General features: G+C 40.9%; 1 protein-coding gene across 1 annotated transcript in view; it reads left to right on the top strand.

Moving 5' to 3' along the window:
• Positions 1-16,176, top strand: part of CB4H10orf67 (chromosome B4 C10orf67 homolog) — a 161,602-nt gene that overhangs the window by 109,123 nt on the left and 36,303 nt on the right. The window contains exons 11-14 of the mRNA XM_030322833.1: positions 498-560; positions 1,502-1,581; positions 1,665-1,730; positions 14,209-14,296. Of these exons, the coding sequence (XP_030178693.1) occupies positions 498-560; positions 1,502-1,581; positions 1,665-1,730; positions 14,209-14,296 (297 nt within the window). The remainder of the gene's footprint in view (positions 1-497; positions 561-1,501; positions 1,582-1,664; positions 1,731-14,208; positions 14,297-16,176) is intronic.

The raw sequence follows: 16,176 nt of genomic DNA, 5'->3' as shown, positions 1-16,176 counted from the left end.
GTAGTAATAAGGAACACCTTTTTCTGTCTTTCGTGTAGGAACATAGAGATAACTAACCAAGCAGATTTTTACCTCCAGTCTGTTTTCTCACTGTCGTCGACTCTTGTCATCATCGGAGAGATACGGCAGTGAAAAGTCATCAGAGTTATCATTTAAAATAAAGTTTTCTTAAGCTTGTGACTTCACTGGGTAATAGCTGCCCACTTCGTTAAAAAAAAAAAAAAGTATAATGGTAAAATATGACCCAACACATAAATGCAGAGTAATGCACTTAAGTTGGTTTTAATGGCTATGACTATCCAACTGCAAACGCACTGTATAAAAACACTAGGCTTTGCACGTTAGAGAAGGCAGAAAAGACCCCTGTGGGACTATGGCTGGCACATTTTAAGGCTCAGTCGCCTTTCTCTAAGCTGCAGAGAAACCACATCTCTATGCACGGATTTGAAATGTTACATTTCATGCAAATATATTTCATACATTTATTTTCATGCCAGGTAAGATCTCCAAAACCAGTCGGAATGCACAAAGAAAAGAAGGGGAGATTACCAGTGGCTAAGGTAGAATAATAACTAATATGACCATTATTATTAACATACTTATTCTTTATGTTGATGCTGGCCCTTCTTAAAAAGTAGCAATGACTTTGAAGGCTACGCTGAGAGTACATCACCATGAAGAGACAGAGGACATGACACTATAGTCTGATTCTGGGGTACATCCGGGCTGGACCCAAAGAAATCGCTCTCATTCATATGCCTACCATTCCACTGTTAGAGATTCATTCCTTTTACCAAACTTTGTCCCCTTGTAAAATATAAACAATACTGAGAAATGGATGACACAAAGCTCTAACATGATTGCTTTGGTCAGATCTTTCCTGAGAACAGTTTTGGTAAAAAAAAAAAAAAAAAAAAAAAAGGAACTAGAGAAGCTCCTGCTTATAATGAACTAGAGAGGTCATAGGAAGGATTTAGGAAAAGGGATACCCAGGATCGGCAGGGGGAGGGTGATGAAAATAAGTTTTGATTCCTTTGTAATATTATCTAGAGCTGGCTGCCTTTAAACGAATCACTTACAGGACATGGAAGCATGGGATCTTAAATTCTGGAAATTGATGGGGATTTGCAAGTAAATGTAACTCAGATTATTTTTGATAGGGGCGCCTGGGTGGCTCAGGTGGTTAAGCGTCCATCTTCAGCTCAGGTCATGGTCTCACGGTTCATGAGCTCAAGCCCCACATCGGGCTCTGTGCTGACAGCTCAGAGCCTGGAGCCCACTTCGGATTCTGTGTCTCCCTCTCCCTCTCCTGCATGTGCTTTGTCTCTCTCTCTCTCTCTCTCTCTCTCAGGACTAAATAAAACACTAAAAAACTTTTAAAAATTAGTTTTGATAGTAGGTAGAATATGCATGTGATTTAACAGATAACAGCTTTTCAGACTTATGAAGACACAGTATATTGTGCACATAATTCACTTTGTGATGTGTTTTCTATTGAAAGATGGAAGACAAACATGATTTGGAAGAGCAAATACGAGTGCTAAGGGCAAATTTAGAAAGTGAGAAGAGGAAGATAGAAAGGTACTAGTAATAATATTCCTTTGTTGCTAATAGTTGTTCATTTGTAGTTAATAAACATTTAACCATCTATAAATTTATTACAGATTTAAGAAAGAATCCGAATGGATAAACAAAAACTGGGAAAAGAAATTCTATATTCTCAGGAACAGGTATGTGATGATATATACATATTCTATTTATAAATATGTGACTAATCATCTTTTAAGGGAATTGGGAGCCTTGCATTTCTCTGTACATATTAATTAATATAAAATGCCAACATACACTTTTAACAGGAAATGCAAACTAATTGGCCTATAATAGAAGAGTTGTTGAAGTCACTTCAAAGAAAAACTAATTCAAGACTCTGTTTTCAGTCCCTATCTCCGTATTTCAACTTTTTTTTTTAAGATTTATTCTTTTTAAAAAAAAATTGTTTTAATGTTTATTTATTTTTGAGAGAGAGAGAAAGACAGGGTATGAGCCAAGAAGGGGCTGAGAGAGAGAGGGAGACACGGAATCTGAAACAGGCTCCAGGCTCTGAGCTGTCAGCACAGAGCTGGATGCGGGGCTCGAACCCAGGAACCGTGAGATGGTGACCTGAGCCGAATTCAGATGCTTAACCAGCCACCCAGGAGCCCCAAAACTATTCTTTTTTTTTTTTTTTAATGTTTATTTATTTTTGAGAGAGACGGAGAGACAGAGCATGAGCAGAGAGAAGGGCAGAAACAGAGCGAGACACAGAATCTGAAGCAGGCTCCAGGCTCTGAGCTGTCAGCACAGAGCTGGATGCGGGGCTCGAACCCACGAACTGTGAGGTCATGACTTGAGCGGAAGTCTGGCACTTAACCGACTGAGCCACCCAGGTGCCCCAACTCACACAGTCGTTTGAATTTATCTTCCCGATGTCATCTCTGACTTTTTGAAAGTGTAAAATTCTGGAGAACACTCTACAATTCTGGAAAGGCTAAAAGCAGCACCAAGTAAATGCCTATTTATTTTCTCCCTAGTCCTAGCATGTTAATTTAACACATCTATATTCGATCCTCTTGTTTTCTGCCATAACGTCCCCCAGAGTCTCTTCTTTATTGCATGTTGAAAGTTCCTTTGCAAGATTTTCTCACAGTCAAGCAGCATTCAAGACAGGATCGACTGAGTGTTGGTCTGGTGTGGTAGGTCAAGCGTGAGAGTCACCTGACGTCATAGGATGATAATGCCCTACAATTGTACAGCGTTTCATAAGCATACACTATTATTGTGTGTGTGTGAGAGAGAGAGGGAAAAAACCATAAAATTCTATACATAGCTGTGTTCATTACACTGAAATAGTCCCAGGCGGTACACTGATAATCCACGTGATAGCAGAAATATCATCAGATGTGACAGAAAGATCTCCTCCTTGTAGTAAAAAGTTCTGCTTTGTGCTCTTGCTTGTGCTTCGAGTTTGCGCCGATGACACTTTGTGCCCTGAAAAATGTGCACATTGATACTTGCCCCAACAACCTCATACAGTCATTATAAGGATAGAATATAGACTCTGGTGAAACACGAGACTGAGAACAAAGGCAACTTGAATATGCACTTCATTTCATTTCCCCAAACATGGATTTTGGAGTCTCTCTGAAACTGAGTAGACTCTCTTCCCCTTACTTATTTTTCTGTGGGGTTCACGTTCATCCTTAATATTTACCTTATATCTGTCCCAATGGGATTCATCCTATGTTTCAAAGACCATTTACAACAATGTCTCAGGTTTACTTCAAGTTGATTTGCTGTTAGGATGTTGACAATCATATTCATCATTTTGGTCTGTGCAGACCCTATGTTGATATCTAAATATCGTGAAGAGCAAGAAGTCTGGTTGCATAGTTTCTATGTTTTCTCATTTAGTCGACTAACTGGGACGTGATGTTGGGATCTAATGCATTGTGTCTCTGGTGTGGTCGCATCACCAAGTGTTCGTTCAAGGTGATATATAACATAGAGAGTGTATATATCCCGGGCACTGCATCATGGTGTGGGATGGAGATTAACGGTGCAGTCGCAGATTTGCATCTCTAAAATGGTCATTTCACTTCATCTAACAGAGCTCAGATTGGGAGCCATCATTTTGTTCAGTAGAGGAAAAACTTCACCTTGGCCAGCCAAAGTAACGGTCGAATCCAACAATTTCTCAGCCGATTCATGATTTATATTCGGCTCCGGTCCAATTCAGAGCTTTCTCTCCAAGCTCCTTTTCTGTCTCTGCCGAGTTGGCTCTATTTCCAGGAAGATGGAAACTAAGCGGTGATGACAAGGACAGGGGCTCGTCCTTTCTCTTAGCGTGGCATGCCTGGTACAGCGGCTGATGCCATCAGTGTCGCTTCTCTCGACACAGATGGCGTGCAGGTGTGGCACATGGGCACGAGAATAGATCCCCCTCTTCCTGGTGCCACAGCGATGCCGCCTCTCCCGCCTCAACCCCAGACACCCATCCGAACCGTCCCCCTGATCTGCCTGCTGAGCTCCTGGGGGTGGCCAGACCCACCGATGCGCATCACACTTCCCAGGTCACAGACAACTTGCACACACGCTGTTCCCCCATCACTTGCGAGTGCGCAAGTCTAAGAGGTGGATGTACGCACCCCTTCCCTCGCCCCTCCTCTCCGCATGCGCAGAAGCGTCAGCGTAGCATCCAGGGAGATTGCCCCCTCCCCTCCCCCCCGCAGAACTGAAGGTAGGAAGTGTCCGGTCCAGCTCGCTGGGCTCTGTATTCCCTCCTTCTTCCCCTCCCTTTGAACCCGTTATAAACCCCTTCGTTCTTGGATGTGGGGGGCAGGGGAGGTTAGGTAACCAGAAACTCTATACTGCTCCCTTCCTCTTCTCTCTCCACTTCTCTCCCTGCTCGGGTGTCGAGCTTGCCCCTGATGTCACGGGAGGCATAGCACTTTCCCCGGTACACCTGCCGTCCCCGGTTTCGTTAGTTTCACCCCTGACAGGCCGAGACTCTTGTATCTTTGTTCTCAGTTCACGTCAGGGTGTGGTCCGGAGGTGGGGGGAGGTGGGAAAGAAGATGCAGCCCTTGATAGCTTGTTGTCTCTCATTGCCACGAGTACACCCACAAAACATTCATTTTCAGTTGTCTATGAAGTTCAGATTTCACAACAACTGCCAAAGCCAAATCGGAATAAATCTGGAGTCTTGGGCATTCCGTGGTTTTTCTGAGTCTTGAACCTTCTTCTTAATTCAGCTGCCTGAAGCCTTCTCAGAAGCTAGACCCTGGACAGGTGAGGGGATGGTGTGGGGTTGACTCATGAAGTTCCCAGTGTTCGGCTCATGGTGATACAAGACACAGTTTCCCAGGGTGGGAAGTGAGGGGAATTGGAATCCAGAGTCGAGCAGACATGGGTGCTGATGGCAGCTTTATTTATAACTGCCAAAACTTGGAAGCAACCAAGATGTCTTTTATGCAGACAATGGAATATTATTCAGCAGTGAAATGAAATGAGCTATCAGACCATGATAAGATATGGAAGAACCTGAAATTTTCACATATTACTAATTGAAGAAAAGCCCGTCCGAAAAGGCTATGATTCCATATGCCATTCTGGAAAAGGTGAAAGTATGCAGACAGCAAAAGGACCAGTAGTTGCTAGGGGTTTGGGGCTAAGGGGAGATGAATCAGTGGAGCATAGAGGATTCGGGGGCAGTGACATTACCTTGTACGACACTGCAAAGGTAGATACATGCCATTATACATTTGTTAAAACCCATAGGGGGCGCCTGTGTGGCTCAGTTGGTTAAGCATCCAACTCTTGATCTCAGCTCAGGTCTTGGTTTCAGGGTCGTGAGTTTAAGCCCCGAGTTAGCCTCAGTGCTGGGCACGAAGCCTACTTTAAAAAAAGAAAAAAAAAATGAATGTACGAGACCAAGACTGAACCTTAATGCTATGCACTCTGAATAATAATGGTGTATGAGCGTAGGTTCATTGATTGTAACAAATGGACCACTCGGTTGGTTGATAACCGTGGAGGAAGCTATCCACGTGTGGGGGCAGGAAGTATACGTGAAACCTCTGTACATCCTTCTCAATTTGCTGTGAATCTAAAACTCCTCTAAAAAATAAAATATATTAAAAAAAAAGAAAGAAAGAAAGAAAAGGAAGGGGGGGGGGGGGGAAGCTAAGCGGACAACCAAACGTAGATGTCGGTCTGAAGGTACTGTTCAGAGACACGGGATTCAGAATGAATAGTAACTGGGAGCTCTCCGGGACAGAGGTGTGGAGGTACATGATAGAGCATGGAGGGCGTTCCAGAATCTCTGAAGGGGTGTAGCAATCTTTTTTTCCCCCTGATTCTTGTGGTTTCCTAGGCTGAGTGTGGGGAGCAGGCTATTAAGACCATCAAACAAAACTCAACTTAGATCCGTCTGAATTTTCCAGCTTCTCTTTTGTAGCAAATGAAAGTTGGCTTCAATCTTGGAGTATATTTATCCATTCCTAAATATCTCAGCCCAAAGTCCTCTCCCCAGTTTAGCCAGCCTACTGTCCAGAACGGATACTTTTAGTTATTTGGAAATAGAGCCTTTCTCCAGCAGTCATCTTCATCTAGCAAAGTTACATTGTGTGAAAGATCCAAACTGTCCTCTTTGCAAATGTATGTGCAACAAAATGATTCATCTCAAAGATGCCTGCCATGAAATTGTTAAACTGAATGAAATCTCAAGCTGATAGAGTCACCTGCCTATCTTCCGTTTTTGTATCTAAAACAATGAAGTCATTCCTATGGTTTTATAAAATTGAAGATTATACTACACTGTTTTTTTAGAATTCCATCCGTAGTGCCCTGTATATATCAGTTAGCCCATTTTTTCTGACCACTGCATAATATTCCATTGTATGTCTTTTTTTAATATTTAATTTTAATTTTGTTTTTTTCTAAGACAGAAAGAATGCAAGCAGGGGAGGGGGTAAAGGGAGAAGGGGGTAAGAGAGAGAGAGGGAGAGAGAGAGAGTCTTAAGCAGGCTCTATGCCCAGTGCAGAGACTGATGCGGGGCTGTATCCCATGACCCTGACACCACGACCTGAGCCAAAATCAAGAGTTGGACGCTTCACCGACAGCCACCCAGACGCTCCCATAGAATGCCTTTACCTAGTGTTACTAATCTACTCCGTTTTTGGTGGTCAGTCAGGTTTTCGCCAGCTCCTCTTAAGGCTTGCCAGGATTTCCTTTGGTACATATGGAGTAAGGTGGTTGAGTTCTGTTACGATGACCATGCTTCTTGATTTGCCTGGGCTGATTCTGGTTTAAGCTGGTTGCCTAGTATAATGATCAATAGCATTTCCTTTCATTCTCAGATGTGTCCTGAATCGGTTGTTAAATCACATGGTCACCCTAGTCTGGTTAAGGCTGTAACAGTTTACACTCCCAACAGCAGGCCCATTAAAGTTAGTTTCACTTTTGTACATTCTGGAGATAGCGCAGTAAACAAAATAACCAAGTCTCTGCCCTCACAGAACTTACCTTCTATTGGGAGGAAACGCAATAGACAAATAAATATATAAAATGTCCAGTTATGACATTTTATATAACACATTGTTCCCCTGCAGGACAGGGGAGGGGTTGCGAGTTTAGAAGAGGGGGACAGGGAAGATGTTTCTAGTAAGGTGATATTTGAGTGAAGACCTGAACTGAAATGAGGGAGCAAGCCATGAGGTTGTCTGGAAGAACATTCCAGGCAGATGGAATGGCAGGTGCAAAGGCCCTGGGTTGGGAGCTTTCCTGTGTGTTCAAAGGATGTTAGGAGGCCAGGTGGCTGGAGTGGAATGAAGAGGGGCAAGTGGATGAGGTAGAAGATTCGGAATTTCGCTCTGCATGGGAATAGCTAACATTTTTTTAAATAAAAAAAAATGTTCTCTTTCACGTGTCTGCTGTGACATTATCACACCTAATAAAGTTAGGAATATAAATTCTTTGCTATTATTTAACCATATCCGAAGTTTCTTGATTATCTCAAGAGAATCTTTTAAAGTTGTCTATTTAAAGTGAGATCCAGATATTTGTGGTCCGTGAGTTCGAGCCCCGCGTCGGGCTCTGGGCTGACAGCTCAGAGCCTGGAGCCTGTTTCGGATTCTGTGTCTCCCTCTCTCTCTGACCCTCCCCTGCTCATGCTCTGTCTTTCTCTGTCTCAAAAATGAATAAATGTTAAAAAATTTTTTAAAATAAAAAATAAAAAAAATAGAGATCCAGATAAGATGAACCACTACATTTGAGTGTTATGTCCCTTAAATCTCCCCCCCCATAACAGTTCCACATTCCTGTCCATTGATTTGCTAAAAAAAATATGCCCGTTTGTTGTCTAGAATGTCCCACATTCTGGATTTGGCTAACTCTGTGTGTTTGGGGGGGGGGTGTCATAGTGCCCCCTATCTAAAGAATGCAGCCCTCCTCACTCCAGGTGTATAGGAAGGCAACAGGCCCTTCACGCAGGGCAGCCAAATCTCGCCCCTGTACCACCTTTTCCTGAAAATGGAGGAAAAGTTCTGGGCACCTGGTCCCCGAGGAATTCCTCCAGTTCCTTTATCCCAGGACTGGCATAACAGGACCCTATGTGCTTGGAACTGAGCTTATCTTATATTTTCTACCGAAAGAAATATACGTGATTACTGCAGAGATCTTCTCTGCCGTGTCAACAATAAGGCTGCTTATCTATGTAGTTAACAAATGTGGTGCCTCTACTGGAGAATTTGCTGACAAACACAATGAGCAAAAAATTGCCCAACTAGAAGAGGTGAAACAGACTTCCAACAAACAGATCCAGAACGCAAACGATATACAGAAGTCACAGCAGGCCTTGGTTCAAAAGCACCATTGTCTTTTTGATGTCCAGAGGAATAACACTGGAGCCTACTTACCAGGAACGGCTGCATAGAGTATACAAGGAGGTAAAGAATCGTCTGGACTATCACATCTCTGTGCAGAACGTGATGGGTCAAAAGGAACAAGAACACATGATAAACTGGGTGGAGAGGCATGCGGTGCAAAGAGCGTCTCTACACAGCAGGAAAAGGAGGCAATGGCCAAGTGCATTGCAGACCTAAAGCTGCTCGCAAAGAAGGCTCAAGTACGGCCAGTTCTATAAATGCGTCTATCTCAGTGGAGACAGCTAGAAGCAATTGATCAAGGAGACTAGTCGATGTGGCAAAATCTTTCTGTGTTGCTGTCTACTAAAGTTACGCTTAACCTCTCCTAAAAATGAAAAGTTTGAATTTTACATAGTGAGAAAGTGAAAACAATCTACTGGCCAGAGAGATGTTTTTCATCCTCCTTGTGCTGTATTTTGAGTTGTCCCGTGATCACTTTTGAATGAGCAGTTTGCTTTTAATAAAACTTGTTGCCCGAATAAAGATTACCAGGATGTAGTTTAAATTTGTAATTGATTCTACCACCTTGCAATACAGTGACAGTTGAAACTACAAGGAGGAGGAGGAGGGGAAGAGGAAGAGGAAGGAAAAAGCCCATCAAAACCAGGAAGTGCAGCCCCTTCCTCTTATGCGGACCTAGCAACCAGAGTACAGCAGGAACATGGTCAGCGTGAAAGACTCCTCTGTATTTTCCACTTCTTGGCTCATCGGGGCCCATTTCTAGCAACCCAGGTGGGTCAAAGTGGAATTATTTTGTTGGCGGGGCGACCATGTGGTATCCGCTGCTGCAGGGACTGTAGGGAAGACAGGAACTTCATGACAACACGTTCAAGACAAGATAAGCACGTAAGAATCCAGGCCAGGCTTCTATCTCATTTTCAGCATACAGTACAATTAATGTGTCCTTTTGTTTATTCATTCACTTAACAAATATGTATTGAGCGTGTACTAGTTGAACTTCTGGCGGGAGGAAAAGTAGGAATTGGCTGCCACTTGCTGTAACTCTGACTGACACTTCAAGCTGACAAGGGAGCGACTGTGCAGCATCTAAAGGAACAAGGAGTAAGCTGGGCAATTCGTCTCCTCGGCTAAAAAGGTCACCGATTTCTCTTCAAGAGAGATTCATATCCCCTCTCATAGCAATCTACTCGCGGGGGAGGGGGAGTCACAGTGGGCCTGCCATTCACTGCATTCAAAATGGCGGTCGCTAGTTGTGTGTTAGCCTGTTATGAGTGTGGTGAACGTATTCGATGAATGTTTTAGTTTGCTAGGTGTGCCAGAGAAAATGCTAATCATTTTACATGCATCAGATCCTCCTTGAAACTGTAGGAGGTAGTTAAAAAAATGCTAACTCCACTTTTCTTGGGAGGAAACTAAAGTTGAAAGAAGTTGAAGGAATTTGGCAGAATTCATGTAGCTGAAGAGTGGCAGGTCTCAGGCACGGACACAGCTCTTTCTGACCCTAAAAACATGTTACTCTTATTTTATTTGTTTAAAAACATTTTTTTGTTCATCATTGAATACGTACAGAAGAATACTCAAGATATCCTAGTATAGTATAAAGATAACAAGATAGTGAACACGTGTATTCTCACTACAAGATAGAGTATTAGTAGTAGCTTCGTAGCTGCCGTGTGCCCACCCGGTGCCTAGTGCCTTTTCTTCCTCCAATATAATGTCTATCCTGAAGTTAATGTTTATCATTCTCTGGGGGAAGGTTTTTTGTTTTTTTTTTGTTTTTTTGAGTTCTTATTTTAATTCCAATTAGTTGACATACAGTGCTATATTAGTTTCAGTTGTACAATGTAATGATTTATCGGTTCCATACAACACCCAGTGCTGATTACAAGTGCACTCCTTAATCCCCATCACCTATTTCCCCCCCGTCCCCGCTGGGAGCCATCTGTGTGTTCTCTATAGTGAGGAGTCTCTTTCTTGGTTTGTTTCTCTTTCTTTATTCCCTTTGCTCATTTGTTTTGTTTCTTAAATCCCACATATGAGTGAAATCATATGGTATTTGGCTATCTCTGACTTACTTCACTTAGCAGAATACTCTCCAGCTCCATTTGTGTTGTTGCAAATGGCAAGATTTAATTTTTTTGGCCGAATAATATTCCGTGGTGTATCTTCTTTATCCATTCATCAATTGATGGATGCTTGGGCTGCTTCCATATCTTGGCTATTGTAAATAATACTTCTACAAGCATAGGGGTGCATGTATCCCTTTGCATTAGTGTTCCTGTATTCTTTGGGTAAATACCCAGTAGTGCGATTACTGGATCATAGAGTAGTTCTATTTCTAACTTTTTGAGGAATCTCCACACTGTTTTCCACAGTGGCTGTACCAGTTTGCATTCTCACCAACAGTGCATGAGCTTTCCTTTTTCTCCGCTTCCTTGCCAACTCCTGTTGTTTCCTGTGTTGTTGATGTTAACCATTTTGGGAGGCGTGAGGTGATGTCTCATGGTGTGTTTTTTAAGTTTATTTATTTATTTTGAGAAAGAGAGAGTGTGTGGGAGGTGGGGTGAGTCAGAGAGAGAGAATCTGAAGCAGGCTCCACACCAGGAGCAGTGTGGGGCCTGATGCAGGACTTCAACTCACGAACAGCGAGATCATGACCTGAGCCGAAATCGACTGAGCCACCCAGGCGCCCCTCTCATTGTGGTTTTGATTTGCATTTCCCTGATGGTGAATGGTGATTGAACATATTTTTATGAGTTTGTTGGTGATCCCTGAAGGAAGGTTTTAAATATTATCCAATTCATTAAATAGATACTGAGTTATTTTGATTTTCTACTTTTAGTAGATTTCATAATTTATGTTGTCTTTTTAGGAGAATTTCACCTTTTCACTAAAGTGTCAGATTGACTTAAAGTTGTTCATAATATCCTCATATTATATATACACTTAAATTATCAGTAAGATCTAATGATGTCCCCTTTTCATTTCTGATAATGATAATTTGTGTTTTCTTCTTTTTTCTTGATCAATCTTGTTAAGAGTCAGCTTTATTATTTATTTCAAAGAAATCGTTTTTCCTTTGTTAAATTTCTCACATATATTTGGTTTCTTTTCATTAGTTTCTGTTCTTAACTTTATTATTTTGTTCCTTCTACTTTCTTTGTGTATGACTTGCTGTCCTTCCTAAGAAGAAAGCTGATACGATTTTTTTCTTCTACCATGTACATGTCAGGCTATATATTGTCCTCTAAGCACTGCTTGAGCTGCATCCCACAAATTGTGACATGTTATATACTATTGTTCGGTATAAAACATTTTCTAAATTCTATTTTATTTCATCTTTGATGCATAGGTTATTTAGAAGTGATAAATTTTATTTCCAGATAGTTGAAGATTTGCTAGTTGTGTTTCTAGATTAATTCTACTGTGCTCAGAGAACCTACTCTGAATTATTTCAGTCTGTTAATATTTTTGATGTTTGTTTTATGCTCAGTGTATGGTTGATTTTGAAAAAAGATCCATGGGCACTTATAAAGAATAGGAATTCTATCATTGGGTGCAGTGTTTTATATATTTCAATTAGGTCAAGTTGATTCATTGTGTCTTTTATATACTTATATTTTTGTCACAGTTCCAACTATTGAAACCGAAGTATTAAATTTTCCACTATGCTTATAGATTTATTTCTCTTTTAGTTCCTTCAATTTTTGCTTTAAATATTTCATGACTATGTTGCTGAATACTTACAAATTTAGAATCATGATATCTTCTTCTGAAGTTATCATTTGTATGTGTCATTATGAGCCATTCCTCTTTATCAGTAAAAATGTTCTTGGTTTAATGTCTACTTCATCTAGTAGTAATAAAATTATATCACTCTTTTATGATTAAGATTGAATGGTGCATTTTCTTCAGCTTTTTTCTTTTGGCCTATCTTGTTTTTATATTGAATGTGTCTCTTCTAAGCAGTGTGGAGCTGGATTTTTAATCTGTTTTGCCAATCTTATTTATTTAATTGGCCCACTTCATTTACTTTTAGTGAGATTACTGGTATCGTTGAGTTTGTATCTATCACTTAACACATTTTTTTTCTGTTTAGCCAGCCCGTTTCTTTTTCTCTCATTTTCACCTTCTTTTGGATTAATTAACTTACTTTTATTCCATATTTTCTTTTATTGACTTGTTAGTTATTCTTTCTTTACTCTTTCTGAAATTTTAACCCACACCCTTTGTTTATCACGGTCTTCTACAAATTTCTATTTTATACTTCCGCAAGAATTCTAGAACCTTAAAATCACTGTAATGTACATCTGAAATTAATAGGACTGTGTATGTCAATTAAACTTCAAGAAAAGAAAGGAAAGAATTCTAGAAACTTAGCACATTTTGCCTCCATTTAACCCCTTCTACGTTTTCATTTTGATTCCATATGAATGTTCAACACCATCAGACATTACAGTTATTGTTTGGTGCAGTCAGCATTCACATACATTAACCCACATTTTTACTCTGTGAGCTCTTCGTTTCTTCCTGTGTGCAGTGTGTTTCCATCTGGGGTCGTTTTCCTGCTGCTGGATTAGCACTCTTTAGTTTTTCTCTTAATACAGTTTGCTGGCAAATAATTCTGTCGGCTTTCTTTATAGGGAGATGTCTTTATTTTACCTTCATTATTGAGGAATATTTTCTCTGAGTATAGAAATCTGTGCTGGGAGTTACTTTCCTCAGTGTGAGGATGTGTTTCCTCAGTGTTAATGATGCCAGTGCATTGAGTACTGACCTCCATTATAGATATTGAGACCTATCGACTATCAGCCTCTCCTTTTCTAGGATTCTAATTATATGTAAGTGGTTCCTTTTAGCTATGACCTACATCTTTCTTATACTCTTGTCTGGTGTTTCCTATTTTTCTTTCCCTCTGGGCTTCACTTTGAATATATATATACATACATATATATGTATATATATATGTCATGTGTATCAATACACACACACACACACACACACACACACACATATATATATATATATTGATCTTCCTTTCAGTTTAAGAATCGTGTGTTCTGCTGTATCCATTCTACTATTCAACCCATCTATTGAGCTCTTACTTGGAGCCTGGAGCCTGCTTCAGATTCTGTCTCTGTCTCTCTGCCCCTCCCCTACTCGCTCTCTGTCTCTCTCTCTCAAATATAAAACATAAGAAAAATTTTTTGAAAAAAGTAGGGGCGCCTGGCTGGCTCAGTCAGTAGAGCATGCAACCCTTGATCTGAAGGTTGTGAGTTCAAGCCCCATGTTGCGTGCGGAGATAACTTAAAAATAAAATCTTTTAAGAAATAAAATAAAAATAGGGGCGCCTGGGTGGCTCAGTCAGTTAAGCGACCAACTTCGGCTCAGGTCATGATCTTGCAGTCTGTGAGTTCGAGCCCCGCGTCGGGCTCTGGGCTGATGGCTCAGAGCCTGGAGCCTGTTTCCGATTCTGTGTCTCCCTCTCTCTCTACCCCTCCCCCGTTCATGCTCTGTCTCTCTCTGTCCCAAAAATAAATAAACGTTGAAAAAAAAAATTAAAATAAATAAATAAATAAATAAATAAATAAATAAATAAAACGTTAAAAAATAATAATAATAAATAAAATAAAAACGAAAATAAAATACTGCTATTTTAAATGTTCTCCTTGTATCTCTTGCACAGTGAAAATTGTCGTTCCTAACCACATACATGAACATAATATTAATTTGCATTGTCCTATGATTTCTATACATTTCAATCTCACTGTTTCTTTTATTTCAGCTTTCATGTCCTTAAAAATGAGATGTTTACTAGGCACACGTTGTTTCGTCAGTTTGCAGTACTTGCTGATTCATCCTTCAATTATATTGTGAGTACATGTAATGTTTAGATGCTGTTGGTCTCTTTGGTGATATTTGTACATGTCTTTCTGTTCTTATTTAACATTTATTGAACCCCTATGCTTATAGACTCTGGAGATAGTACATGACGGTCACTCTGCTAGACACTAAGGACATAGGACAGAGGGCCTGACCCCAAAGAGCTCAATCTGATGCGAGGTATAGACGTGAGAACAAATTGTTTCAACGCAACATAGTTGCGCTTTAACAGAGGCAACCAAGATTTCCGCGGAGGGGTGACACTCCCTGGGCGGTACCTGTCAGTCTGACCATGTGTGGGCATGAATGGAATGGAATGAAATATCAGAGCTCAAGATCCAAGTATCCAGTGACTTCCAAAGGGCAAAGGGAGGTAAAAGAATCTTCCTCTAGTTTCAAGCCATTCATCTTCATACTAGAAGTCACCTGGAGATAAAGCCCAATTTTAAAAGAGACTATTTTTTTAACCTGTTTGCTTAACGGTTTATTTGGGAGCTTCATTTATAAAGGTAAATGAAGTCCAATATAGAAATATACCCAGTACATTTCTGGGGCGCCTGGGTGGCCCAGTCGGTTAAGCATCTGACTTTGGCTCAGGTCATGATCTCAGGGTTCGTAGGTTCAAGCCCCGCATCGGGCTCTGTGCTGACGGCTCAGAGCCTGGAACCTGCTTCGGATTCTGTGTCTCCCTCTCCCTCTGCCCCTCCCCCACTCATGCTCTGTTTCGCTCTGTCTCAAAAATAAATAAACATTAAAAATTTTTTTAAAAAGAAATAAATATATCCAGTAAATTTCAAATAATGAGAAAATTAGCATGCTGTGAGTGCTATTATATACCCATCAGGATGCCAAGTATCCTGGGACAAGTCAGGTTTGTGGGAAAGAGCACAAGAAATACAAAATACAGTCTCTTGCTTTAGGAGGCTTCCAATTTAAAATTACTCTTTTAAAATGTTTTTCAACATTTTTTAGTCTAAAACTGTCTTCTAAATTTAAGTTGCTGCAGGAGATGAAAGAACTTAAGAATGTTGACAAGGTAACATTAAATTATGTCCGATTTTATTTAAATATAGCTAGTAATCTGAGGCTTGCTGAGGTTTTAATAACTGACTCCCCTGAAATGTCCCTAGGCTGGTGTACATAGATAAAAATACATAGTCTTGGGGTGCCTGGGTGGCTCAGTCGGTTAAGCGTTGACTTCGGCTCAGGTCATGATCTCACTGTTCGTGAGTTCGAGCCCTGCATCGGGCTCTGTGCTGACAGCTCAGAGCTGGAGCCTGCTTTGGATTCTGTGTCCTGCTCTCTCTCTGCCCCTCCCTTGCTCATTCTCTCTCTCTCTCTCTCTCTCTCTTTCTCTCTCTCTTTCAAAAATAAATAAAACATTACAAAATTTTTTTTAAATACATAATCTCTATTTTCCCCTTTTGTTTTTTCCTCTTCTCAACTGTAGGTTACAGTTTCTTTCTTTTTTTTTTAACTTTTTTAAATGTTAATTTAGTTTTGAGAGAGAGACAGAGTGTGAGCAGGGTAGGGGCAGAGACAGAGGGAGACACAGAATCCAAAGCAGGCTCCAGGCTCTGAGCTATCAGCACAGACCCCGGTGCGGGGCTCCCGGCTGGAACTCGCAAACCACAAGATCATGACCTGAACCGAAGTCGGTCGCTTCACCATCTGAGCCACCCAAGCGCCCCTGAAGGTTACAGGTTCAATGGGAAGAATCCTCATTTCAGATCACCTAGACAAATAAAATACTGGAGGACCTGTGAGATTGTTGTGCTACTCAAACATCAGGCTTTTTTAGGATTTCCCTGGTAAAACTGTCTGCTCCAAATGCTAATTGGCCAGCTTTTATGAAACAGAATTCTAAAAT

The sequence above is a fragment of the Lynx canadensis genome, chromosome B4 (genome assembly GCF_007474595.2).
Source record: "Lynx canadensis isolate LIC74 chromosome B4, mLynCan4.pri.v2, whole genome shotgun sequence".
Lineage (NCBI taxonomy): Eukaryota > Metazoa > Chordata > Mammalia > Carnivora > Felidae > Lynx > Lynx canadensis.
Note: the sequence above shows the minus strand (reverse complement) of the source record. Positions and strands in the feature narration are given on the sequence as shown.